This window comes from Brienomyrus brachyistius, chromosome 3, assembly GCF_023856365.1.
Source record: "Brienomyrus brachyistius isolate T26 chromosome 3, BBRACH_0.4, whole genome shotgun sequence".
NCBI classification, from domain to species: Eukaryota; Metazoa; Chordata; class Actinopteri; order Osteoglossiformes; family Mormyridae; genus Brienomyrus; species Brienomyrus brachyistius.
In genome coordinates, this window is record NC_064535.1 from 7,548,331 (window position 1) to 7,576,139 (window position 27,809).

Here is a 27,809-nt window from a genome sequence, read left to right on the forward strand (position 1 = left end):
AATGTGGCGACAGACCTCAGATCCAGGCAAATAGGAGCATAACTCACAGAAAGTTACCCTTAATATACAGAATCTGTATCATTTATTGCTGAACTTCTCTGTTATGGGAAAATAAAGCGCATTTGTGTGACGTGATTGGTAAGTAACTGGTGATGTAACATGGTGATTCAGTACCACCCCCCCCCCCCACCACTGCGGGTGAAATCCCTGTCCCAACCCTCTGTGTGATTATGTGGGTTCCTTTCAGGGACTCTACCACCCCCCGCGGGCGATGTGTGGCATCCCAACATCCCACTGAAAGACGTCCCTACTTCACGGTCACCGTGAGACCGAACGAAACCTTATCTTATATCTGCATACATTATATGTTTTTCACCACCAAATTACGAATTCATTTTACTGTCCTCTCTCTCGGCGATCTTAAAATATCCAAAGACCCAAAGTTAAATATAAAGCATAATAACATATTAGTTAAATTCTTCTTCTCCACTCTGCCAGCCTATTAATAGATGCTCGAAAACCTCATTTCTAGGAAATTTCTGGTCTGAGAACTCAGTAGAGTACAGTGCTTTAGTCAATTCCGCTAAACTACTTACAATTTTTTTAAAATGAGGAGTGATTCAATAATAGCCCAAACTGAACTGTGACCAGTGAGGCGACAATGAATTTTTGCACCCTTGTTTATATAGCCCCTATAAACACAGTCATTCACAGTTGCCTCCTTCACAGAAGATTTCCTGTCTCTAGTCAAACTAGCTGTCAAACCGATATTATGATCAGCCTCTGACTGAATCTGTTAACATGGCCAATGTATGGCTTTGAATAGGGCACTTAAAATATCCAGTAATCATGTCCTGCACAATGTCACAAAGCGCAAACATCAAAGCACTGCCGTCCATGGATGAATGACAAATCCAGGCTTCATAAACAGCAGAGCAATTTCCAGGTCCTGAGCCATCATTGGCAGTTTGCATGATCCAGACCTTCCGGGTTCCCATGAAGCTCATTGACATTCTTCAGTCAACTTTTAGTCCAGTAAGCCTGGAAATTACAAAGGACGGTCAGCACCCATTGGTACATCCTACTCATTCAGCTGGAGCCACCAGATTCCCAGTGTAGCGTTTTCTTATAGCTAAACTGCATTCCACTCCTGATACATGGTATTTTCTTTAGGGCACTTAGATTAAGAAATGAAAAAACTGACAAAACAACAGCGGGTTTTAAGTCTCCCAAAGCGATGATTTCATTAAGATGATAAAAAAATACTCGGAAGTTTTAGCAAGCTGAGAAGTTCGGGCTTTTCTTAAGCAAACAGTTAACGTCAATCGATATGCAGCCTCTGAAAAGATGGATCAGCTCACCTTGAGCTGCCTGTCGTGTGTCACCTGCGAGGATCCCGTCAAACACCAAAAAGCTGGCTGCTTGATCCGAAGCAAATGAGACACTGAAGCATCCCACATTCCAGAAAAAGTGGCCACACCGAGGTCTTCTTGTTCTGAAACAGGCCACTTGTCCAACTTGCACGGATTAGTGGCTTCAGAAAGGAGATTCACGCCACCAAGACTTCCACTTGATATGTTTATTAGTTCATAAATTCGAAGAGAAAAAAAAACAAAAAACAACACATTTCAACGCAATATGAAACTCACCAACACAGACATTCCCCAAAAGCTTTCTTTCAGAAATATGGACTTGTCCTTCATTTAGATGATGTAAGACTGAGGATCACGATCCTGCTGCCGCACAAGCGGGATGGGGGGTGCAGGATGGGCGCACACACTTTTCGCACAGAAAACCTGAATGCCTGATTTCTGTGGTCTCGTGCACAAAAGTAAGAATCACCACCCGCCCTGGGAAGGCTGGAAGGCGTGCGATGTTTTTCCATGTAGTCCAGAAACAATAATTTTTTTCAATGACATCAAGACAATATGGATTAGCTATGATAAAACTGCAAACTCAATAATTACAACAACCATAAACTCTAGACAAAACATAGAAAGAAATATTGTTTAACTCAACTGGTACGCAAATTCGGGAGATGTTTTTCCACCATTGTGAACGCCACACAAATTAGTTAAGATATCACAGATGATGCAGTGATTATATGAAACTTCTCATAAACAAGCAGACAAGTGACAATGACAAATGACAATGACACAGGGCGATGCTTACATCGTACCCTTGATGAATACGTTCTTAAATAAAAAAAAGATTTTGGCCTTAACATGTGTGTTGGACCTGTTTACAGAGCAGGAACAGCATTAGTGTCACTAAGCAAACGTAAACTCAACTGACTAAAAAAAAAAAAAAAACACCATTGTTTAAAAAAAAATCGTTTGGGGAACACAGTACACCATTGTCCAATTATGAAGCGCGCTCGCTCGGTACAAAACACCACACTGATGCCGTCAGTCCGTAACCCTGTTTAGCATTCGAACACTGTGGCCATGGAGACGACCACGGAAAGGTTTGGTCTCAATCAGGAAACGGCGACGTCCGTCTGAACTCCCCCTTTCAGAGCCAGACAGCTAACGGTTTTAGCAGCGCTGCAATTCAGCATTTCCTTCATCATAATCCTTCAGTCTTTTTATTGGAAGCATTTGAAAACAGATGCAAGCAGACCTTGCATATGAGGCCAGGACAAAAAGGGCTGCATTCACGTCCAGTTGAATTGGCTGCTTGAAACAGACCAAAACCGTACCTCAAGAGTTTTTTCAAAAGTCAATAAATTAGTGTAAAATTGTCTAAAACGATCTAAAATGGGTTAAACAGAATTATTTAACGAGCAAAACTAACACACACTAATCTGGATTTAATAGTGCCATATACTTTATCCAACTTTTGGACTTTAGTAGCTAGATTTGGTCAGTGCTTAAGAAACATGCTTCAGGTTTAATGTAGTTCTGACTGCATGTTGAAGCAGCTTTTTATAGTCCTTCATAATGCCTTCTAGCACTGGAAGTCTTCCAGTATTAATCAGCCCTTCCTAAACCATCCTGGGGATGGACTGGTCCTCCTCTGACCCCAGTGCCGACGTGATCAATCATATTTATCTCATCAGTTCTCATGTAACATCTGCAGATCCAAGCTGCACTGTAACCGAACTGATCTATTTTAGGAATTAATATATAATGCATTGTGACTTACTGTTCACTAGCCAAAACAAATTAAATCAAGCTCAGTTAGAAGTAATGTGGAGTGTTGGAACACCGGAAAGGGACCGCAGCACGGTATAATTATAATGGTGTGGCTAATGAACCTGATTTTCCACCTGGGGTGTAAACGTTAATCGCCCTCCACGTCAATAGCTCCACCTCAAACTGGACCCGTCTGGCATGTTTGTGCGCAAAAAAAAAAACAAAAAACAAATCCTTCATCGAGGCAGCGCCTACGGGAAGCTGGAGTAAAGGCGATCCACCTAAGTGGCGGCGGAGGACGGGCGGTGCGCGGGGCGGAAAACCTCAGACGCCACCACAGCACGAGAGAAACACCAGCCGATCGGTTGCCTTCACCAAGTTCCATACCTACAAAACCGCACACACTACACAAGAACACACAAACAAATTAACAGCTCAGCTCTATCTACTATGCCACTGTCACCAACCTCTAACAGTGTAAGTGCCAATAAAAGATTACTGCGTTTCTTTGTGGTAAGAAACAAAATCAAAAACTCGACAAAATCACGACTGGATGCTATGCTGCTAAAAATACAGTAATGGGTTATAATTCTTTGTCGAGCAAAAAATGGGAAAAGTTACTAAGACGCTACAGTTATTGTCGTGATTTGCAGCCTGCTACGTTCTACTCAAAAGCCGTGACAGAATTATTACATTTTAGCTAGCTACTGTGGTTTCTTTTAAAAATATTTATTCAAATATTTTACATTCAGGCAGTTCAGGAAGGTAACAACTGTCATAGGGTGCAGCTTGTCACAGGGTCGTCTGTTTTAGGTGTTTTAAATTGCATATTGTTGTGCCGTCCCTGTATGTCTTGGGAGGAAACAGGGAGGCCGTCATACACGAGGCAGCTCTTGTCCAGCGACTCGCGTCTTCATGAACGCCTGACTTGAAATATACAGCGTAGCCCCCACTGCAGAACCCCCCCCCCCACCAGGCAAAGTCAACCGGTCACCTCCGTTATTACCCCCAAAGAAATTCTGCCTGTGTTAGCACGCACGCAACCCCTGCGTCGCTCGCTACGTCAAACGGACGAGGCGAACAAAATTCAAGAACTCCGTATTTACAAAACTCTGACCTGGAAGTGCCTTAGTCACCTGACCAACCGTAGGGCTGGCAGCCCTCGAATTTCGTAGCTTAAAATGCCCATGTAGAGAGACAGAATTCCCCAAATCATCCCATCCTTTCCCTTTGACGCCGCTACCTTTCTCTGAAAATCTTAGTAATGCATGTTACAAATAAAAGCAGTTTTAGCTGTTTCCTGAGAGTCTATATACTTATTAATTCAACAAAAATGATTAATATATGCACTTCCAGGTAATTTTTTAAGGTCGTTTTCCACAGGGAAGCTCTCCGGCGGTATGGCACGACTTAGCACACGATACATCCTGTCAAGACTCACTAAGTTCAATTTTGTTTATTATGTATTCATACGATCGACCGAGACGCACTTGTGTGAATTCTCCGGCCCCCCCACCCCTTCGGGTGGGAACATCGAGCGGTGGATTTCGTAGGTCCACCTGGCGTGAGAGAGCATGAGAGGTGCAGCTTAGTCAAGGGGGAGGGGGGGTTCAGTCTCGGCACCACAGTTGATGCTCCGGCAGGTCCAACAGACTCAGAGTGAGAGAACACCCCCCTCCCCCCCAAACTCCCCACCTCGCCCCCGGCGTGCCCCGAACGCAGGGTTATCCCAGCTTGGTGATCTGCAAACTCCCACGTATCGTCACGGAGTCGATGGTCAGGAGGGAGGCCACGCGATGGTAGAAGTCGAAGAGTTGGTGTCCGTCCACGAAGACGCGGAAGCGCTGGTGCTCACAGTGAACCTCCATCTGCACGGAGACACACATCGGGGGGTAGAGGTGACCTGGACCTTTACACTTAAATGTCACAACAGCGATAGTAACGCAGGTTCACGCCCATCCATGTACTTGTGAAACACGTGTGTCCTTCACTGCTAGTGTAAATTCACCCTTATCATGTAAACACTAAGAACCCATAATCTCACATCAAACCCTAATCCTGGCAAAATGTGCCACCTTTATGTAGTTCTTCCGAAATGATCCAGCATTTTACAGACCATTCAATCGTTTATAACCTACTAAAACAACAAAGTCACCACCGGTTCACAAATAATGAGCTACGACTTCAGGGAGTTAAACATGAATAAATATGAAAATAGGTTTTTCGGTTGATAGCTAAATGAATCGCAGCTAATGTGTTCGATTATGTTTGTAGGATGAGATTCATTCATTCAGCTCATTCAAAGCAAGAAAACGGCAACTGAGAGCTCAGCTGGGACGTAAACCAGCACACCCCCCCGGCGTACTGGGAGTGGAGCTCCTGCCAGATAACCTCCCAGTTCTCATTATTCTTCTGCCAAGTGGATCTCAGTCCTACATCAGCAGCCTGTCAAAGTGTTTGTCTGGATATTCATGCAGCGCCGGAGCAGGTGAAGCACCCGAGTTACAATAACCTGGTGTAAACTGGCAAAAGATATTTTGCCAGCCCTGTAACTCAACAAGTAGCAGATTGTACTAGTAATGCCAAAGTCACGGGTTTAAATGCCAGGAAACATAGAAAAATTGTGCATATGATGGAACCAGAGGCGGAGATTTCAGGCCCAGAGAGAACAAACCCAGACCAAGATTTTGTTTCAACCAACCAACTGAGTAGAAAGAGTCACAGTCAATACTCAACTGGTTGGTTGAAACAAAATCTTGGTCTGGATTTATATTCTCTGGGCCTGAACTGTGCACCTCTGCTAGTTAATTACCAGGTCAAGTGGGCGAGTTGCATTTCCAGCCCTGGCTGTGACCTTTAAAATGTCTCTCACCTGTATATACATGTCTGGGGAGATAAAGATGGAATGAAGTAAAGAGATGATTCTAGTATCTCATCTCAGTCTCAAGTTGAATCGGGGGGTGGGCGGCATACCCTGAAGGGCTGGTCCTGTATGAAAGGGAAGTAGGCGATGGCCGCTTCCTCCTCGCCCCACACGCCGGAGATGCACGCCCGGCGCAGGAACTGCCTATCGGCGAAGCGTGCACAGAGCTCCAGGGCTACATCTTTGGGAGGCCCCGCCTCCGAGCCACGCCCACACGTCAGGCTGACGCAGAAGCTGAGGGACAAGGGGACATTAACACCGTCCATCTGCTCCAAGCTGACTTATGATACATATAACACATATCTTACAAAATTCATTGAATCCTGGCTGGGCTTTTACAGCAGGACATTTGGTTAATCTCCATTCCAGGAGTGCTATAAGCATCACAGAAGGACACAAATTTATGACTTCAATGCTTCTAGATTCAAGTCCCACTAGGAATGCCATTTCAAACCTCACACAGCACCTTCACCAATAAATCAACCCACACTGCTTCTAGTAAAATGCCTGCCTTAAAATCATATTTTAAAAACGTTAGACGTAAGCAATAAAATAGCAAAATACATTCCAGACTTCCCCAAGCATAAACCAAGGAGCGATACATACATTCTTAAGAGTGCTTTACATAGTGCTTAAGACTCAGCACATACATCTTGTGCATCTTTGGATATCACACAAGGAGTAATAAGATCTCTTGATCGAAAGACTTACAGATTAATAGAGAATTTATTTATTGTTAAAAAACTGATCAATCCTCTGTTCTTATGTCACTGCTAGACAGTTTCCCGCAAAGTGTTGTCAGTACAGAAACGCTTCTGAATATAATCATGGAAAACACCTTATAACATTTCCGATCATAAATATGTAAATGACTGAACAGATAAATCACAACCTGTTGAACGATGCATTCGAGAGTCACGCAAATATCTTCGGCTTAAACCGAATGGAGGCCACCTCGGCCCTATCAGTGTGAATTTCAATGATCCCCATTCAATCTTTCCAGGCCTAATCTTTAACCTGCCCATAAACTCATTTATTTGAATAAATTGAAATCAAAGTTAGCAGAGATTTAATGCCAAACTGCATTAAATGTTAAAACTCATTACAATAAAAAACAGTCAAGCCATCTTTATTTATAAAGCACATTAAAAAAAACACAAGTATCAAAGTCCTGAGCAATAAAATCGACTATGGTAAGACAAACATTTAAACAAGTAAAAGAGAGAAAATGACATACAATTATGTAAGCAATGCAAAACTGAGATTAAGGAATTGTCGTGTAGGCACCGGTCAAAGAAATAATATAAAACTAAGACTAAAAGTCAAATCTATCAGTAAGTATAAGTCAAATATATCTGCTTATCAATTTTTTATCCCGAAATACTAGCTGCCACTGGCACGACATCGTTAATAGAAATACAAAACGATGTTAGCACATGATTTATCAGTAAATTTACCTTTCGGGGTCGGGATCCACAATGCCCATGACAATGATCTTCTTCCCCGGCCTCATGCCCCCTCTGATACGGCCGCTGAACGGAACAGTCTGTGGAAGCCACGGTATTTTCTCACATTATCATCCAAACCACGCATAAGTAGGGGCCCTTTAACATGCTTAAAAATGACCAGAATTGCATTACCAGCAAGCGTGTCATGTCTTCTTTGTCGGGAGAAATCAGACCAGGATTGGTCAGTGAGTTGTTCAGATGTTCATCTTCCGTATTCTTATTACAAGCAAAAATATCAATACGAAGATAACAGTCAGTGGATATATATAACTGTTCCAGCACAAAGAAACATAAACGGGAGAAAACGTTGCACTGCTAGGAGTAAGAAACGAGCTTGCGGGGAGAGACATTTTTGACGTTTAAATCAACCGGGGATTCCAAAATAATATGGAAGAATTAATGGCGAAACGAAACAATACACAAACCGGACGCGTGTAAAAACATGTGGCAAGACTGTATCCTGGTCGTTATCGCGTACCGCGGCGCTGGAAGTCGTGACACGGAACATAAATTCATAAACGATGCTGTCAAGACCGTGCCAACGTGCCAGCACCTCGAGTCAAAAACCGCAGAAGCCCCATTGATTTTTTTAACCACCCGCACATGCACGTAGATGCATTTGCCCAGTGCATTTCTGCAGCTGCATTACATATTTCAGGAGCCACAATGACATGCATAGATTCATCGCGATCGCAGTTGCAACGCACCCATTTCCACCATCTATTTAAAGGAAACAATAAGATCCGCTTTCTCGCAATATACTTACAACTCCGTTTTTTTCCGTGCCCGAAACCGCCATCTTGTACAGAATAGCATAGGATGGTTATCAGCTGGGGAGGCCGAGCAGCTCAGGAATTTGTTGGCGGCGTGGCGGGGACTTGAGCTGCTCCCCGAAAGGTGTTGGACTAGAGACCCAACGAGGAACTACAAGCAAGCGACGCCCAGGGCTCCTACGTTTTTCTGCCCAATAATCCGTGTCGATCCGAAACATAAATGGCCAAACGCCTTATTTTTATACTGGAATAATATGGGTGGGACCTTACTATTTCTTTTACCCAAATACTTTTCCCTTTTACTGTACATACGTAATATTTACTATTTATCATTTTGTATTTCCTATAAGCACATTTTTTTCTTTTTTATATTTATTGAGAAATGATATTGAGATGCGGGGGCGGCATGGTGGTGCAGTGGTTAGCACTGTCGCCTCACACCTCTGGGACCCGGGTTCGAGTCTCTGCCTGGGTCACATGTGTGCGGAGTTTGCATGTTCTCCCCATGTCGTCGTGGGGTTTCCTCCGGGTACTCCGGTTTCCCCCCACAGTCCAAAAACATGCTGAGGCTAATTGGAGTTGCTTAATTGCCCATAGGTGTGCATGTGTGAGTGAATGGTGTGTGAGTGTGCCCTGCGATGGGCTGGCCCCCCATCCTGGGTTGTTCCCTGCCTCGTGCCCATTGATTCCGGGATAGGCTCCGGACCCCCCGCGACCCAATAGGATAAGCGGTTTGGAAAATGGATGGATGGATATTGAGATGCATTAGTAATGTAATTACTTTATGTAGGCACTGATGAATTCTACAGCTCAATATATGGTATTGTTAGGCCGTAGGATACGGATACTTTAAAGTGAGGTTCCCCCCGCGCGCGACGTTCTTTGACTTTATGTTTACTACATAGAAACGATAGTCATGTAGGCTTATTAGCAAAAGTCAGTGAGATATTGCCCCCATGTGGCAAAGGAATGGAACTGCAAAGGAGGAAGAATAATATGAGAGGACTGCAATGGGAACTGCCAGTGCACCGATTTAACGCTTTGCGCTACGGTGGAGGCTGTGAAACACGATCTAACCATGATTTTTTTTAAAACAAATTGTTTTCCCCAAGGGTAGTACTACGTTACTAATTATATTATACAGTGGTGATAGCTTGTCACCGGGTATTATAGGCTACTAAAACCAAGAAATTAAAGTTAATTAATGTTAATTAAAGAATGAAGCACAAAAACGTATTTGCTTTTTCTGGGACCCTTCTAGGCTGACTCGGAGTCAATACATTTCCGGGGGGGGCAGAGGCACTGTAACGGGGGACTTAAGATGATTCCAAATGAGAGGAGTTCGTAATAAAATTGGAAAATAATTGGACTGGTGCAGACTGGGGGACAAAAAAAGATATGCTTCAGTGGGGTCCTAAACCTCTAGCTGTACCCCGGGCTGGGGGGTGGGGGGGCTCCCCCAATAGATTTCGTCGACTATGGGGGAGGGTCCCTCTCGAGTGATTTCTCCGCTCAGGGACTTTGACGGGACTCCCTCGTGCCAACTGGGCTCGAGCTGCTGTATAGCACACAATATCGTAATTTTTAGAAGAGCGTCTTAAACATAAAGATACATTTTTGTGTTATAAAAGCAGCATATTGTAAAAAAAAAAGGTTATTTCTTCACACTAATACATACTGTAATATGTTAGAAAACTGAACTAGGCCTATATTATGACATTTAGTGTATGGGATTATCGGTAAATACAAAATACAGTGAGCTGCTTATGTTCCTCCACCAAACAGTTTTTAGGTTCTTATTTTGTTGATCTGATACCTCTGCTTTCTCTATTCCTCTTTGCTGATTTTGTACTGTAACTGTCCCTCAGCGTGCGTGTTTGTGTCATCAAAAACTTAAGAATTGAGTGCTTTTTATAAAAAAAAAAAAAAAAAAAAAAAAAAAAAAACAATTTTTAATGGTTACCACTGGATACCACTCCGTGAGCTGTACTTCTTCAGGCTATGGTTCTGCATACCTGGGCCAGTATTCACGAAGCATCTTAATGTTAAAAGAAGCTCCTAACTTGCCTATTGGAAGGAGGAGAAGAGAAACTCTTAAAAATAATGGGCGTGTCAGTCCTAAATGTAGGTTTTTTTGACTAAGAGTAATTCACAAAGCCCCTTAGCGCTAAAAGTAGCACCTAAGTCTGGGAGAACTAAAGTCACTAAGAGCAATTCACAAACAACCGCAAAATGGCTGCTTTCAAGCTACTGTCTTGGAAACATTAAACATTAAACAAACACTGAAGGATACCGCTTCTGTCAGGAGGGAATAATGATTGTTATGGAGCTTGTGGGGGATGCAGTAACATCTCCAACAAACCGAAACAACCCAATCATATACAGTGGAAACCGCATGTAGTGATCACGTCTGTCTGGGTGAAATCGATCACTATATGCCAATTATCATTGTAACCGACTTTTCTGTTTATGTCTCAGGCAAATTTGAGTCCGCACTTTCTTTATATTGAACCGTATTTTTGTTTGGTGTTGACATTACAAGTACAGTTTTACTTCTGAATCTGATCCATCACTGTGTGCATTATATTTAACTTTTACTTAAACATAAATCTGTTTAATCCGATCACTTTCCATGACTTGTATTTCACGCATAGGTGAAATGCACGCCAGGGCATTGCCTGTTCCCGATGGCATGGAATGGCTAGTAATTAGATGAAACTTGTCGGTAATACTATCGACAGGTGGGACACAGGATACTGTAAATGTAGCAGACACAGCAAACGATACTGGGGGGGAGAAAGACCGCGGCGCGTTTCATTACTGAAACTCAAAGGATATGAATAGCCTATCCAAACAACGACACGGTGTAAAAGAAAGTGTGAACTTGACCTTTGGGGTTTTGCAAGTCCTCATATAAAAATGATGATCGTCGCGATAGGTTTTGCATATTTTTACACCGTTGTACTTGCTTATCACGGTTTTCTCCTTGGTATCGCGAAGCGGCTCCAGCGCATTAACCTGCCCGCATCTGCCCCCTCCGCTCCGGCGTGCCTTTGCTCCCCCCCCCCCCTAATGATGGCGGTAGATGCTGCCGGTGATGCCCCGAAAGCACCGCTCGAAGACACAGAGATGGACGAACGGGTAAAGGAAATATGCATCCCCGCCGGTTAATGTTTATGTCGTAACGAAATACATCGACGTATACAATATGTTCATATATGTAAACGGTTATATGTACGTGCCAGATCGGCTAAGCAACCGACAAGCTGGATTTATGCCCCGACAGCGGGACCGAATAATGCTTAGGAGAAATTAATAATGAATATTTAAATATGGAGTATTACACGTAAAGACTATGTTATTATATGAATGATTTAAACACGCGTATGCTGCGATGACGCATTGCCCCCAAAACGGGAAATACCTCATTCGAAAGAGAAAAGAACGCATATAAATCTGAATGTCAAACGTCACTTTCTGTACGGGTGGCGCAGCATTTCTCGATTCATGTGTTTTAAAAATAACTCAGACAGAATTTTTTTAATCGCTTTTTAAAAAGAGACTTATCTTGCCATAACTCCAGTGTAACATACCTATAATTTAGGGACACATTACCGGGCCAAGTGTCCTCTTTTTATTTTGCTGCAGCTGAGACCTGTATAAATTAAAGTAAAGCAGATTATTTGTAAGAATCTGCGTAACTAAATCGAATAAACAAAGAGAAAATACTGCAGCTGTTACAAAGACCTGGACGGAATTGCGTGCAGTCGGATCGGGCGTCTTTCTAAGTTAATTAAGCAGGTGAGTCGGGAACATGCGAACATTTGCGCATATCAGTACAACCTGTTCCGCCACTGTCGCGCAGCTAGATTGGGGCTATCAGCTGGAAGGTCGCTCCGCCGCTGGAATTCGGCAGCTTCGGTAGCCCGGGTGCCCTCTTTCACGGTGAGTTTAGTCAGGGTGACCCCTCATTGGTGCATCTTAATTAAATTCATGTAATATTACGTAATCTGATAGCGTGTTTCATTATGTTGTCGATATATTAGTAAGCTTGCTAATAAAAGTGAAACGTATCTACAGTCACAGTCACACTAACGTGCCCCGCCAGGTGCAGGTTTTAATATAGTGAAAATTAAGTGAACCGATAACTGAAAGTTCCTATTGGGATTTGTGCCAGTCTGAGAAAACGAGATCAACACTACAGCTCCAGGCTGTGTTTTTATAAGCGAAACCGACCCGATTTAAAATTGTATTTAAACTACAGTTGGGCTCAAAAGTTCACGGAAGAAATGTTAACGACAAAAGAATGCATTTGGCGAAAAAGCACTAAGGATTACGGATTATGATCCATATGACCTAATTTCGGTGATTGACGATTCGGATCTGTTGCTATGATACCGTCCAGTGAGATCAGAACATCACCCATGTTTTGTTGCCCAGGTTTAAATGGCACCTTATGCTTGAATGCTGTCAGGTTCATATCTAACAGGAAACTGCATAATTAATAAGAACTGGCTGCTGTTTAGTTGGGCTGCACAACTGTGCCCTGCATAGTTTTTTTTGGGGGTACGTGCTCTTCGAGGGGGGCATGGCTTCCGGTAAATTTCGGCACTTAGAAACTCAAAAGAGAGCCACTTTAAATCGTTCTGGCAAATCAGCAGGTGCTTAGCTCTCAGGTTTTTAACCTGATTATTCACTCAGCTCAAAACTGCAGAAAAAAGATGCATTTTTGGGTTTGTTTGCTGTCCAATGGTATCTGTTCTGCCTTTATTGAAGACCGTCCCAAGCAGGATGAAGAGCGATGTTGAGTCGGGCAGCACGCTGGAATCTGGAACAGCTGCTATACAATGCAGGGATGTCTGCAGGTCCTATGGCAAGCTGAGGGTACTGAACGACCTCAATCTGACCGTGCTACAGGGACAAATGTGAGTCCATGCCTTTATGTTTAACATTGAAAGAAAATGCCCACCCCCGTATAGTGCATAGAACATGCCAGGCTGGTTCGTCTCTGGCTGGGATGCATAAACATGAACTGTCTGTTTGTCCCCAAGGACCGGATTGGGAAGCACTAAAATATCTTATTGACACGCACATCTGCCCTTCTGATGTACTCTTGTTCCTTCTCATAGCTATGGCTTGCTGGGGCCAAGCGGCTGCGGCAAGACCACGCTGCTGAAGTGCATTGTGGGAATGCTGAAGATCTCACGGGGTCACATCACGGTGCTGGGGAAGCCCCCTGCCTTTCCCGGACACGGGGTGCCCGGTAGAATGGTCGGGTACATGCCTCAGGTAGGGGTCAGCAAGTTCAAACGAGCCGATAGAGCAAGTGAGACCATGTTCTCACAGTCTGAGAGTGATCGCTCAGGTCATGTTTGCTTGTGACTTTAAGTCTGTCAGTCTCCTCACCTCCTTCTGAGCTGGTTAAAAGCTAAAAGCTCCTAAACCTAAATCGTACATAGTCCACACCTCCAAGTGGAAGTTCATTTCAATCGTCCTTCTCAGGATCTGGCCTTGTACAGCGAGTTCACCATCAGCGATACATTGTGGTTCTTCGCCCGCATCCATGGCCTCTCCAGAAAGGAAACGCAGACCCGGATGCAATTCCTCATCGATTTCCTGGATCTGCCTCAGAAATCCATCCTGATCCGAAACCTCAGGTAAAGCGCCTGCTTCTATTCTTGTTCCTGCCCTATTTTTGTCTTCACTTGTGTTCTTTCGTCAATCCGCCTGGGTCGCGTGGTCATTTTTGTGCCATTAGAGCCGTGTTGTCCCTAAGATCATCCAGAAATAGTAAGATTATTGTATGGGATGTTATACAAGATGTCCTGCAGATGTTTGAGAAGTTGCACCGTGTGATTAATACTGGAAGGTGCGGACGCGGTGGTTGTTCGGAATAAGCTGTGGATCAGGGTGGCTCCTGGGTGACGATTGGCCGCATTTTGAGAAAAGAGGGAGGCATGTCATGCACTAGTAATGCTTGAGGCGTTGTGACGGTAAAAGTTGCTGACAGAGGGGGTTGGAGTGGTAAATTTTTATGGAACATGGTTAATAATTACTTCATTTGTCAGTGTGTCTGGGGGTGAGGTCAACGGCAGTCTGAATTCACATACAAATCCTGGCCCAGATCAAATCTCCGGTTTATCCCGCCCCCAGCCTGCCATCTCTGAGCTGTCATTGGTGGCCTGGCTTTTCAATCTTAGACCATGTGACATATTCATGTTGCCCAACTGGAATTCATCTTGGCGTGGGAGACAAGAGGTCGCCTTCACCAGCAGCCTTTCAGCCTTTCATTCATTTGCATCCAATCAGGGCATTGACTGTCTGTAACCTTTCCTCAGAAGCCACCAATCCCATTCATTTTCCCACAGGCTTGAAACAGGATCTAGAAGAGTTCTATTGTGCTCATTTTCCAGTAAAAGGAGCACCGGCCTCATTAGTGGATCATTCCGACGCCAGTACATCATGACTTATTGTTTCCCCGTCCTGTTAAAAAACTGGGACATCGCCCTGGAGGGCACACTTTCAGTGGCGTCAGCTTGACGTGCCGGACGCCTCGGTATTCTCGCAGCCTCTGGCTCACATCTTCAGGGACGCCTTTGAGGCACTCATAAACTGCAAGAAAATGCTTGGCATGGCGTCGCAGTGTTGAGCGCCGAGCTCAGCTGACGGAGCCGGGAGCTTTCTGCTGGTTCTCACTGTCTCTCATCACTTAGACCTTCTGGGGAAAATCGGCTGTCTCTCAAGTCTCACCGAAGAACAAGCCAGACTTTTGTTACCTGGGGCATGTAATGGAATGCATTAACGAACTGCAGGCTTGAAGCTTTAAAGGTGCTATGTAGTACAACTGTTAATTTTTTTAAAAAGTCAAAACCTAAAAAAAGTCTTTAAAAAAATATGCGTACAAGCACATAGGAATTCTTTGGTTTTCAGGTATCACCAGCGAGACACTTATACCAATGGTCTTACCTGAGGCATTCATTCAGGGACTTACACTCAAAGGTCACAATGCCAAAGTGCTCCTTGGTATTTGAACTCACAACCCTTTGCGTTACTGGCACAATGCTGTACTTGCTGAGCTACGGGACCTGACAGGAGCTTGTCGTCTAAGACCAGGATTGTGTTGAGGCAATTAAGGAATCAGGACTGATTTATTTCTCTGTCTCTGTCCCCGCACCCCCCCCCCACAGTGGAGGGCAGAAGCGGAGAGTGTCGCTGGGTGCTGCCTTGCTCCAAAACCCCGAGCTGCTGATACTGGACGAGCCCACCGTAGGGGTGGACCCCGTGTTACGTGCCAAGTAAGTGCTCCCAGCCTTGCTTTATAAGCAGGCCACACCCACAATTCTGGACTCTGCCCCCATGCTCTCTATCCTGCACATTTCCCCGCCCACACTGTCACATGACACACCCATCACTGGGCCTCATCTGCAAGTAAACCTGCATGGTGCCCCCTGCACACCTTCATCACAGAGCATGATAATACCTGCACCCTAAACGCCACACCCCAACCCATCAGAGTTCATCTCAGGTCCCAGTTCCCATGCCTGACCCTCATGTATACGCATGGCGGGTGGGGACTCGTCATGGCAGGGGCTTTGAGGCATGATTAATTGAGGAGCATTCTATATGCAACATGTCCGCTTTCTGTTTTAATGACTACTGTCCGCATGTTTACGATAGATAGTTCAGTTCACGTTACACAGTTCTCCTGTTTACGATACACAGTTCAGTTTATTATACGTGGTTCTGTTAACAATCCACAGTTCAGTTTATGATATGCAGTTATATTTATGACGCACAAATCAGTTCACGATGGACGGTTCTTTAGTTTACGACGGACACTTCTGTCTGCGATACAGAGATCGTCTGTTGACGCTACGCACTTCTGTTTACACACTTCTGTTCGTTACGCACAGCTATGTTTTGGCCGCACAGATGGTCAGCTCTTCTGCTAGCATGACCTCCTTCAGCATTGCCATGCACACTTCTTCTCCGTGCAGCTTGTAGTTCTTCTGCATGCCTCTGCTCTGCTCAATAGTTGCCCCGCATCCTGACTAACCCCTAACCCCCAATCTTGCTTTTGTAGCTTGTCTCCATCCTGACGGCCTCCCTCTCCAGCCGTGAGCCTGTGACGTACTCTGCGAACTAGTTGTTTTTCCAGTCACTTTCTGCCATTGGCTGAATGAACGACACGTACGGCGAGTGCGAAACTTGGGGCAGCTCACATGAGTATTGAGATCCGTTTGCATAAATCTGCCCTTTTGTTACATAATTTGCTGGAGGGCTTTCATTTTATTTTAATTGTTACTCGTTTCCCCAAGTGCGCTTTATGCTATTAAATATGCAAGATGAAATAAATCCCCCTTACACGATTTATCACATGCGTGCCTATTGTGGATCTCTAATAGGACCTGCGTTTGAGCATTCACATTTTTAGCACACGCCATTATCCAAAGCAACTTATATTTTTGAGAAGGCAGGGCCAGCCAGTAGCGGAAGCAGCTGGGGGTTAAGGGTCTTGTTCGGGGGTCCAATGGTGAATTTACTCATTCCAATCATAGGCACCGCATCCTAACTCGCTGAGCACACAGCACCCCCATAGCCTGTTCGTTAGCCTTTAGCAACTTTAAGTCACATAAAACTCAGTTGAATGGTGGCTTAGTGTGTAGAACTGTAGCCTCACACTTCCTGGGCTGTGGCCTGCCTTGCCTCTGCTTGGCTTTGCATTTGCTCCCTGTGTTATACTGTACTCTGTGTTTCTTCACAGGGAAAGGCATGTGGCTTGGGGGAGTTAGTGATTCTGATTTGTTTACTGTGAATGTGGGCTCTGTGATGAACTGCCTTCACATCCAGGGAGTTCTCTGCCTTGTACATCCTAGATCAGGCTCCAGGCTTGCAGTGATCTGGAACTGGATGCGCAGTTATGTTTGCAGTTTAATGGAGGCATGGTCTCCGCCCATTTCATTGTAATGGGTGCGCAGTTTAATGGATGCATGGTCTCCACCCATTTCATTGTAAAAGCATAAATAGCTATGGCAGTTTCGGTAGAACGTGAGAATAGTGATTGTGTCACCAGGACGAGGGTTAAAAACATTGGTTGCTCCTCAGGGAGCCATAGACAGTCCATGTTTTTGCTCCCTCTGGGAGCTAGGAGGGAGCAAAAATGTGGACTGTCTGTGGGTCCACGAGGACCAGCCTGGGAAACCCTGCCCTAGACACTTTGCAGGACACTGGCCTTTTTCAGAACCCCTCGCTAAGCTGTCACCCCTCACCCATGCCTCGCCTCCACACACTCAGGATCTGGCAGCACCTGGTGGAGATCGTGAAGGACGGGCAGGTGTCCGTCATCATCACCACGCACTACATCGAGGAGGCCGGCCAAGCACACGTGGTAAGTGGGAGCGCCCCAAGCCCCTGTCCCTTTATGCTGTCTCTGTGGTGGCCCCCAGGGTAGCTGTGTGCAAGTGGAGTTTGGATGTTCTCCCAGTGGTGTTCAGGCTTCTTCCATGTAGAGCCCAAAAACGTACAGACTAACAAGTTAGGTGAACCGGTGAGCCTGAATTGTATGATAGTGTGTGAGTGTGTGTGGGTGTGCGTGAGTGTGTGCCCTGCAATGGCCTGGCATCCCCTTCAGCGTGTCCCCTGCCTTGCGTCCTGAGCTAGACACAGAACGCAGAACACATCTGAACAAGGGGGAGCATAAAATCATGTCCACACGTTCGTTTGCTAAAGAAAAGCTCGAGTGTAACCTTTTGAAATGGCTCGTTTAACAGGTGTCAGCCGCTGGGTGCTTCACAGGAGAAAACAACGCCCACAGATGTGTTTTCACTTTTTCCGGCATTGTCTTTCCTGTTCTTGCACCCACCGTGAGACGTGAAGGGGTTACTGTGCCCAAATGCACGAAAAAGGGTGCAGATTCACAAGCGAGAAGTTTACTGGCTGCCACATGGCAGAAAGCAGATCTTAGGAAGGAAGCTATTTTTGTGCTCAGGGGGGAATTAAAATGCAGAAGCAAAACTAGTTTGAGGAAATCACTTCAGTGTTCTTACGGGCTGCAGTTGGGTTGAGTTTTGTAACGGCTGATCTTCACAGAGACCCAGTGTGCTGGTTGCACATCTCCACTGTGGTGGCACATGCTGCCACTGCATTTTTTGACAGAAGAGGGACAAAAGGTCAAGCAGCTCGACCACCGCGATCCCCGTCCCAGAGTAAACAGAGGCAGGTGCTGGCTGAGGTGACAGCTGAAATTCCTGGTGGTTTTATTGGTCGGCTTCCGCTGTCGCCAGATCTCTGCATGGAGGCCATCTGGTCCGGCACAAAAGCGTTCGACAGATTATGACGCGGAAGTCATCTGTGCGGGTGACCGCTTCCTCACAGCTTCAGCTGCGCCGCTATCCTCAAACACCCTCTGGCCAAGATTTCAGGCGGCTGCAAAACTCTTTTTTTCTTTCCCAAGTACACAATGAGGCCCAAGTAGATGAAGAAACTCCAGGGAAATTTAAATAGTGGTGTTTACACCTGGAGGTGACATCAAACACGCAGAGTGCACCCTTCTTGGCATCTGAAGCCATCTCAGCTTTCCTCCGCTTGGTGGGAGAACAGCACTGGTAGCCATCATGCGACATTACCTTTAAGGATTGTGCCATGGGGACATTACCTTTAAGAATGATACCATGTGGCCTACTGATACATTGACCAGACTGTTTTTATGAAGAACCAGTCATTTTTCTGCCTCAGTCAGCTGATACCTGGGGGTAAATAAGGTTTTTGGCTGTAGCCATATGTTGATCGCAAAAGTCTTATGTCTGCCCAGCACTGCTCCTGGAGATCTATCCCCTGCCAACTTAGCTTCAGCGTAGCTTGTGCTAATGTCATAATGTCGTAATGTCCCCTCCTAAGGTGTCAGTGATGTCCCCTCCTAAGGTGTCAGTGATATCCCATCCTAAGGTGTCAGTGATGTCCCCTCCTAAGGTATCACTGATGTCCCCTCCTAAGGTGTCAGTGATGTCCCCTCCTAAGGTGTCAGTGATGTCCCATCCTAAGGTGTCAGTGATATCCCATCCTAAGGTGTCAGTGATATCCCATCCTAAGGTGTCAGTGATGTCCCCTCCTAAGGTATCACTGATGTCCCATCCTAAGGTGTCAGTGATGTCCCGTCCTAAGGTGTCGGTGATATCCCTTCCTAAGGTGTCAGTGATGTCCCGTCCTAAGGTGTCAGTGATGTCCCCTCCTAAGGTGTCAGTGATGTCCCCTCCTAAGGTGTCACTGATATCCCATCCTAAGGTGTCAGTGATGTCCCCTCCTAAGGTGTCAGTGATGTCCTGTCCTAAGGTGTCAGTGATGTCCCCTCCTAAGGTGTCAGTGATATCCCATCCTAAGGTGTCGGTGATGTCCCGTCCTAAGGTGTCAGTGATGTCCCATCCTAAGGTGTCTGTGATGTATCGTCCTAAGGTGTCAGTGATGTCCTATGGTGTCAGTGATGTCCTATGGTGTCAGTGATGTCCCGTCCTAAGGTGTCAGTGATGTCCCATCCTAAGGTGTCGGTGATGTCCTGTCCTAAGGTGTCAGTGATGTCCCGTCCTAAGGTGTCTGTGATGTATCGTCCTAAGGTGTCAGTGATGTCCTATGGTGTCAGTGATGTCCTATGGTGTCAGTGATGTCCCGTCCTAAGGTGTCAGTGATGTCCCTTCCTAAGGTGTCGGTGAAGTTCTGTCCTAAGGTGTCAGTGATGTCCCGTCCTAAGGTGTCGGTGATGTATCGTCCTAAGGTGTCAGTGATGTCCTATGGTGTCAGTGATGTCCCGTCCTAAGGTGTCAGTGATGTCCCTTCCTAAGGTGTCGGTGAAGTTCTGTCCTAAGGTGTCGGTGATGTCCTGTCCTAAGGTGTCTGTGATGTATCGTCCTAAGGTGTCGGTGATGTATCGTCCTAAGGTGTCGGTGATGTCCCGTCCTAAGGTATCGGTGATGTCCCGTCCTAAGGTGTCGGTGATGTCCCGTCCTAAGGTGTCATGATGGTCTTTTTTGGCAAAATGTGAAACTGGTTACCAGTATCCTTCCATACATTTTCTGAAACCACTTATCCTGTTCAAGGTAGCAGGGGTCCGAAGTCTATAGGCGCAAGGCCGAGAACAACCCAGGATGGGGCGCCAAACCAATCACAGAGCACGATCACACACCATCCACTCACACACACACCTACAGGCAATTTGGTAACTCTGTTTAACCTCAGTGTGTTTTTGGTAAATTTTACACGCATTTAGACTGACATCCAGGAAGGACATTTAAAAGAGTGTTTGTTTTGCACTGTTCACATGACCTTAAGACAATGAGTGTCAGTATGACACGTGCTGTGCGCCATTGTCTCTGGGGGGCTCAAGCTGTCTGTCTCCCCCCCCACAGGTAGGGCTGATGCGTAATGGCCGTCTGCTGGCAGAAGCCCCCCCGGACGCGCTAATGAAGCAGCACAGCGTGACGGTGTGTGGAGCGGGTTCCGGGTTCGGGGTGGGATGGGGGTTGAGGTTTTTTAGTGAGCTGCCCCCCCCTTCATCATGTCCATGCCGTCTTACGTGATCAAGGCCTGCCGGAAAGCGGACAACCTTGTGTCCATCTGCTGCTGTGCCTTTGAACAAACCCGAATGAGCTTGATATGTAACCATTAAACATAAAGTATAATAATAAGCCGAGCTGCGAGAGTGCTCAAGCCCCCCCCCCCCCCCCATTGACAGCAGGTGTGCTGTGTCACAGACCCTGGAGGCCGTCTTCCTGCAGCTATGCGAGTCCTCGGACCAGACGGGCCACAAGCCCTGCACTGGCAGCCCCCAGGACCTGCGCACAGAGGACAGCCAGTCGTCGGAGGGCAGTCGGGAGGAGAGCCAGCCCATCCTGAGTGAGGCGCCGGCTCCCGCCGCCCAGAACTCCAAACTCACACGTATGTTTTATTTATCACGCGCACAGACATGCAGTGCGCATCCTCGCAGTGAGATTCCACTGTCCACCTGCATCCAGGATTATGCTTATAAGGAAATTATAAAAAAAGCAGTAAATAAGATAACAGTACTGATTAAAAAAAACAAGAAAATTAGACTGCAAAGTAAGACAGTAAAATTCGAGAGTAAGGGTATCTTTGTGTGTGAATGAAATGTACGATGAAACTGTGCAATAGTATTCAGTGTGTATACAGTAAATTTAATTTAAGTGGTTCATTTAGGGGCGGCATGGTGGTGCAGTGGTTAGCACTGTTGCCTCACACCTCTGGGATCCGGGTTCGAGTCTCTGCCTGGGTTACATGTGTGTGGAGTTTGCATGTTCTCCCCATGTCGTCATGGGGTTTCCTCAGGGTACTCCGGTTTCCCCCCACAGTCCAAAAACATGCCGAGGCTAATTGGAGTCGCTAAATTGCCCGTAGGTGTGCATGTGTGAGTGAATGGTGTGTGAGTGTGCCCTGCGATGGGCTGGCCCCCCATCCTGGGTTGTTCCCTGCCTTGTGCCCATTGCTTCCGGGATAGGCTCCAGACCCCCCGCAACCCAGTAGGATAAGCAGTTTGGAAGATGGATGGATGTTTCATTTAGTTTTTATGAAGGGCCTGACAGGGTGGCATGGTGGCACAGTAGTTAGCGCTGCTGTCTCACAGCCAGAAGGTCTTGGGGTCGGTCCCGGGTCTTTTCTGTGTGGAGTTGCTCTCCCTTTATTTATGTGGGTTTCTGCCACGGGCTCCGGTTTTCTCCCATGGTCCAAAAGCATGCAGGATAGATTGGTTTGCGAGTCTAAATTGGCCCTGTGGTGTGTTGGCAAACTGCCCAGGGTTGGTTCCGGTCCCCCCTGCAACTCCAACGGTTACAGCAGTGGTTCTCAAACCCGGTCCTCGTGCCCCACTGCCCTGCTTGTTTTCCTGCTATCCCTGCCCCACACACAAGTCCCAGCTGTCTTTCAGCTTCTGATTGGCTGAACACACCTGATCCAGGTAATCAGCAGTGTGTGGGGCAGGGATAGCTGGGAAACAAGCAGGGCTGTGGGGCCCGAGGACCGAGTTTGAGACCCTCTGGGTTACAGTAATGCATGAATAGGGACCTAAGTGTCTTTTTTTGAGTGGTGCCAGGTGTAAAATGCTGAAATGTTCATGCTTACTATTGATCACAATTTTGTGTTTTTCTTTGGCCTGCGTGCATGACTGTGCGTCTCTGCAGCGGACTGGAAGGTGAGGGTGTGGCACATGACCCCCAAGTGCCGCAACATCACAGCCCTGATGATCAAGACGATGGTGCGGATGAAGAGGTTGCCAGGGTGAGGAGGGGATGGGAGGCGTCGGCTCAACCGTCCCGTCGGGACTCTTGCCTTTTGCATAATTAATGAGGCTTTAAAGACACAGGCACCCATGGAACGACACTGAACCTGACCTCAGCGTGCACCCCGATGTGTCGCCATCTCCACAGCTTCCTGTGCTTCCAGTTCCTGCTGCCTGTCATCCAGATCTCCCTGATGTGCCTGTGCATTGGCGGGGATCCCCGGGGGATCCCCGTGGCCGTGGTCAACAATGAGACCAGCGGCGACTTCTACAGCAGGACGCTGCTTTCCTTCCTGGATAATTCCAGTATTCAGCAGGTGTGGGGTTTTTTCAGGGTGGGAGGCGAGGGTGTTAAATTCTGACAGGTTTTGCCGCAAAGCCTCGCTAGCAGACATCAGGCCTGCAGAGCAGTTGTCAAGCCACCGCTGGTGTTCGGATGTCCGGATGCATTTGACTTGTTTTATGTTGATGTGACTGTGAACAGAGATGATTCAAAATGGGTTCTAGGACCTGGCCTTTGTAGGGGTCGCCCGCTGCTGGGTTTGGGTAAAGCAGTAGCTCACCCATTGGAGTCATCGTATTTATGTCATTACACTGTATACAATTATGCTAACGTGCTAATGTGCTGATTGATCATTAGATGGTGACTGAATTACTCCCGCAGTATAAAGTGAAAGATGCCGTACAGTGCATCAGTGACTCAGACAGTACAATGCAAATGAATTAAACAGTACAGCGTAAATGACTCACACAGTATAAATGACTCTCACTAATATTCAAAGTTTCAGACAGTGTAAAGTGAATGTGTGAATCATACATGTATCTGCCCCACCTGCAGGTGGAGCTGTCCCACGCAGAGGCCTTTGCCGGGGTTAATGATGGCCAGTACTGGGCAGTCATTGGCTTTGGAAAGAACTTCTCCAGCTACTTAATGAAGAGGTGATGCTGTCGTCTTCATCGGCAGGGAAGCCCCACCTTTGTCAGCAGAGCAAAGATCATGTGCCCTGGGAGATGATAAACTCAGGGCTCCTAGGAATGTGCGATTCCTATGTGCGGAGGGGGGAGGGCACTGGTAAATATCTGCCCAGTTTGGGTAACTCCTTCTGTTGCTAGGGTGGGGGGGGGCATGCAGACTTGTGTTGTCAATAACACTGGTGCAGGAGTTCGGAGGCATTTGATCTGTATCACACAGCCTGGGGTGAAAAGTCCAGTCTGATCAGTTCTTGCTGACGCACATGTTCTGATCACATGATCCAGTCACATGTTCTGATCACATGATCCGGTCACATGTTCCTTCTTTTAATAAGTGAGCCATTCGTCTGACTGAATAAAACTGGGAGGAACTGAAAGCTCGTGCATTATTAATGGGCCCCGAGTTGCACTTATGTCTGTATTTCTCGTGTATAGACTGGTGTCTTTCATAGTGTTTCTTTCTTAAACAGAATTTTGCAAACCCGAGTTGCGAGGGACATTGTGGAGGGAGGCTCCGTTCATGTGTGGCTGGACCTGACTAGTGAGTTTCTGCTCTGGCTCCGTTCAAGTTTCCATCAAAAACAAGAAAACTTTACTCCGGCCTCTAGATGGTGCTGTTTGCACACAGACACACAAGCCAATGGGATAAAACAGCCAGAGAAATAAAGTGAAAAATGTGTCTCTGCTGAAGCCCCTTATTTCAACTCTCTTAATATGCGCGTTAATTAATTTGGCTGTGATGCTTTTCTTTTACTTCCAGATCGACAGATTGCCGTTATGCTTCAGAAGAAGCTCCAGGAGGCGTTTGAGGTATTTAAAGGGGGCTTTCAGGTTGTGCTGCAAAGCTTGGGACTGCTGCAGAGCTGGCTTTGTGCTGGAATTCCCATCTAGATGGATAGATGGATGGATGGACGGACGGACGGATAGATAGATAGATAGATAGATAGATAGATAGATAGATAGATAGATAGATAGATAGATAGATAGATAGATAGATAGATAGATGGACGGACGGACAGACGGACGGACGGATGGATGGATCGACGGATGGACGGACAGATAGATACATACATACATACATACATACGTACATACATACATACGTACATACATACATACATACATACGTACATACATACATACATACATACATACATACATACATACATCCATACTTCATTAACGTATTCGCGGTTCTCCACCACCCCCCCTTACCCTTGGTGCTCTTTCTCAGGCCTTCGTCCACAGCAAACTGGGCACCATGTCATACCTGGTCTCCTTGCCTATCAAGGTAAGTCAGCTGATTGATTCGTGAACCATTGAAAAATTGACTTTGACCATGGTAACCACAGCCCCCCCCCCCCACTTGTGATGCACTGCCCACAGTTCGAAGAGCCCATTTACGGCAGCAAGAACACAGACTTTACCACATTTGTGACTCCCGGAGCCGTCCTAAGGTACTGATTCATCAGCGTGGCCTTCAGACAGGGAAACTGGCAGCTGTGTTTTACTGCTTGACAAATGCCTGACGCAGGGCTCTGCTGTCTCCTCAGCATTACCTTCTACCTGGCAGTTGGGCTGACTGCCCTGTCCTTTGTGCTTGAGAGGAAGGAGGGCCTTCTCGACAGGTGCTGTGTAGCAGGTGAGAAATACCACTGCCTCTTGGTGAAGAAATGCTGCCATCTGCTGGTGGGAATCTATATCGACATGAGCCGTACAACGTTTGTCAATTATTCAGTCTCATCAGATCCTAACTCCATTGAGATGTCTGCGGTCTGCATCCTAAAGCCGTACAGCTGTCCAATCTCTGAGGGGTCAAACGTCTTGTGATCCCTAAGTGGCGGAACGATCCCTCCCGAGTCGCCTCCACTCTTGATGAAAAGGCTCAAAATTTAAAAAGTGGTGACTAATTAACACAGCTTAGTTTGTACATGTGTTGGACAAAAGCATAATGTAATATTTTAGATTACAGTGTTATTTTAAATGGTGTCCACTAGGGGGGAGTAGAACCCACATAAATTCTCAAATGCCTATTTAATCTTGCATAGGTCTCGATGTTACACTGTGAAGACAAATGAAAGGGTCCCACTGGCATGAGATCAGAGCAGATTAGCATGTGAGGAGTGGGGTGTTTTCAGTGATCCTGACTGGTCTTGTCTTGCAGGTGTGAGCTCCCTAGAGACCATGCTGGCTCACCTCTTTTCCCAGCTGCTCGTCATCAGTGTCCAGATATCCCTGATGCTCCTCTTCATCTTCCTAGTCTTCAAGGTGTGTCTGGAAATGTGCGGGTACAGATTCACGCGGCGGCACAGATTCACGCGGCGGCTCAGGTTCTCGTGAATCCACACTTACGCTCACGTACCCCCCAGGGTTCCCACCACATCTCACAGACAGGTGCGGCTGCGTTATCACATCCGTGGACCCCCTACCACCATTGCCCTGATTCGCTCATTAATTTACGACAGGTCGTTAGCCTGGCAGTAAAAGAGTTGATTTTTCGCTCAGAAGAACCAGAGATGAGAGAGAAACCGCGTTCAGTTTGTTTTCCTGGCCTGAATTGCAAAGATGTGAATGTACCTTCACTGTCTGGGAGGGACTCTGGTAACTCCTGTACTAAACATGGTGCCTGATGTGGGGGGGTGGGTCATATGAACAGTTTGCAGTGGGAGCAGGTAGAACAAAATAGCGGTTAAGAACACACACCTGTAACTAGAATGTTTTTGTTTTAGGGCTTTTAAGGGTCATTGCTTTTTTACCTTTGGACCACATGTACAGCATTCACTGAGGTGCCCTGGATGTAAAAATAATGCATTACTTTTGGTTTGTAATGAAATTATTAGGTGAGCAAACATATGATTATATTTTATCTTGTGCTGGTAATATTATTTAGTGCTTAGGGCTCCAATGGAGGGTTTACACCAGATTTGGCGAGGGTGGGGGGGGGGGGTAAGCAGTGGAAACCTCCCTTCTGTAGCCTTAAACCCAGCTGGCCACTAGTACTACCACAGGGAGACTGGAGTGAGGGCTTCTGGGAAAACCGGCGAGGTCATGGCTTCCACGTGGGATGGATTCCAGTGGAGAGAGGAAACAAATGGAGATGCGGGGAAAGAGAGGGTCATGGAGCCAACACGGCCTGCTTGCGGGGGGGCCGACATTTATGGCTTTGACGGAGACAGATAGACGCCACTGACATTTCACCGTAACTGACACCGCGGGGAGGGAATCGAAGCGTAACGGCACTCGATGGGAATTTGCGAGGGGCGTCAGGCACCGCTTTCCAAGTAGCTGCTCCTAGTTTGACAGTAACCAAGCAAAGGTATAGTAATCGCCCTGACAACAGCCTGACTGCTGTGGCGACCGCTGGGCTGCCCTTTATTCTGCTCTATTTCTGTCATGTTAGCTGAACCCTACGAGACTGCGGGCCACGCCCCTCCCGTGGTGGGCTACATTATTTATGACCCATGCCCCCCCCACACAACCACTCCCCCTTCCCTTCACTTCACCTGTTACGATGAGAGAGATCGGATGAACACAAGCCAACAGAAGCGGTAGTAATTTAAATATCTGAGACTCTATCCAGGTGAAAAAAGAAATATTGATACAATAAAATGGCAAATAAGTTGCCCAAAAGCTGGGGCAGTCTGGTAACACAAAGCAGCCCAAAATTTACCACTGACCGGGGGGGGGGAGTGGCCTCCTTGGTATATTTTGCCGCTGATTGGGAGGGGGTTCCTATAGGGTATATTATAACAATCGCGATCAACCGGTTCTCCACCAGTGGAAAAAAAGCATAACCTGCTTAATTATTTTCCGCGATCCTGCAGTCGGCCTGGATACAGTCTGGGATCGATGGACAGGGTGGACATCCCTGGTATATAGGGTCTATACTGCAAGCCTGGGGAAGGAAGACCGGCCCTCCCAAGACCGGCCCACTAGCAAAATTCCCAAACTTCCCAATGGCCAGTCCACGCCTGGGTGGAAGAATTGTGATATTCGTAGCCGTGACCTTTGCGCACATTTTTTGCGGCAGGTTCCCAATGAAGGCTCGCTGGTGCTGGTCATCGCATTGATAGTCCTACAGGGTGTGACTGGTATCTCCTTCGGCCTGGTCATCTCAGCGGCCATCGACGACGAGCAGTCGGCCAACCAGGCTGCCCTGGGCGTCTTCTACCCCAACCTCATCCTCAGTGGTGGGTCCCTGTTGCTAATGCTTTTGAA

The 27,809-nt window shown here is 46.6% G+C and overlaps 2 protein-coding genes across 10 annotated transcripts in view; one reads left to right on the plus strand and one right to left on the minus strand.

Annotated features, from left to right (window-relative positions):
- On the minus strand, positions 1 to 12,297 carry lgalslb (lectin, galactoside-binding-like b). Of its 3 annotated transcripts, XM_049008547.1 has the most exons (7): positions 8,335 to 8,732; positions 7,701 to 7,784; positions 7,518 to 7,606; positions 6,111 to 6,294; positions 4,833 to 5,005; positions 1,362 to 1,569; positions 1 to 1,041 (listed from the first exon to the last, which is right to left on the minus strand). In XM_049008547.1, exons 1-5 carry the CDS (start codon positions 8,365 to 8,367, stop codon positions 4,862 to 4,864), a joined length of 534 nt encoding a protein of 177 aa, XP_048864504.1. In that variant the 5' UTR covers positions 8,368 to 8,732; the 3' UTR covers positions 1 to 1,041; positions 1,362 to 1,569; positions 4,833 to 4,861. The 3 variants fall into 3 exon arrangements, with proteins under 3 accessions (XP_048864504.1, XP_048864505.1, XP_048864503.1); XM_049008548.1 differs by lacking the exon at positions 8,335 to 8,732 and adding an exon at positions 12,185 to 12,297 and having other exon boundaries at positions 1,362 to 5,005; XM_049008546.1 differs by having other exon boundaries at positions 1,362 to 5,005.
- abch1 (ATP-binding cassette, sub-family H, member 1) overlaps positions 11,370 to 27,809 on the plus strand; it is a 20,221-nt gene continuing 3,781 nt past the window's right edge. Inside the window, exons 1-19 of one of the 7 annotated variants that reach the window (XM_049008541.1) lie at positions 11,412 to 11,482; positions 12,207 to 12,286; positions 13,118 to 13,266; positions 13,471 to 13,630; positions 13,844 to 13,998; positions 15,529 to 15,636; positions 17,636 to 17,729; positions 20,737 to 20,811; positions 21,082 to 21,265; positions 22,522 to 22,618; positions 22,768 to 22,936; positions 23,458 to 23,558; positions 24,062 to 24,132; positions 24,352 to 24,401; positions 24,826 to 24,882; positions 24,978 to 25,048; positions 25,145 to 25,233; positions 25,756 to 25,859; positions 27,622 to 27,781. In XM_049008541.1, the coding sequence (XP_048864498.1) occupies positions 13,133 to 13,266; positions 13,471 to 13,630; positions 13,844 to 13,998; positions 15,529 to 15,636; positions 17,636 to 17,729; positions 20,737 to 20,811; positions 21,082 to 21,265; positions 22,522 to 22,618; positions 22,768 to 22,936; positions 23,458 to 23,558; positions 24,062 to 24,132; positions 24,352 to 24,401; positions 24,826 to 24,882; positions 24,978 to 25,048; positions 25,145 to 25,233; positions 25,756 to 25,859; positions 27,622 to 27,781 (1,879 nt within the window). In that variant the 5' untranslated portion in view covers positions 11,412 to 11,482; positions 12,207 to 12,286; positions 13,118 to 13,132. Of the gene's footprint in view, positions 11,483 to 11,683; positions 11,688 to 11,707; positions 12,143 to 12,172; positions 12,287 to 13,117; positions 13,267 to 13,470; positions 13,631 to 13,843; positions 13,999 to 15,528; positions 15,637 to 17,635; positions 17,730 to 20,736; positions 20,812 to 21,081; positions 21,266 to 22,521; positions 22,619 to 22,767; positions 22,937 to 23,457; positions 23,559 to 24,061; positions 24,133 to 24,351; positions 24,402 to 24,825; positions 24,883 to 24,977; positions 25,049 to 25,144; positions 25,234 to 25,755; positions 25,860 to 27,621; positions 27,782 to 27,809 lie in introns of those variants that run through there. The other 6 variants (XM_049008542.1, XM_049008538.1, XM_049008539.1 and 3 more) reach the window with 6 other exon arrangements.

Excerpts from the sequence above, each read along its gene's own strand:
- lgalslb (XM_049008547.1), bottom strand. The coding sequence starts at position 8,367 with ATGGCGGTTTCGGGCACGGAAAAAAACGGAGTT. Across the intron at positions 7,607-7,700 it reads AAGACATGACACGCTTGCTG|ACTGTTCCGTTCAGCGGCCG; the intron begins GTAATGCAATTC and ends TGGCTTCCACAG. Across the intron at positions 5,006-6,110 it reads TACAGGACCAGCCCTTCAGG|ATGGAGGTTCACTGTGAGCA; the intron begins GTATGCCGCCCA and ends GTCTCCGTGCAG.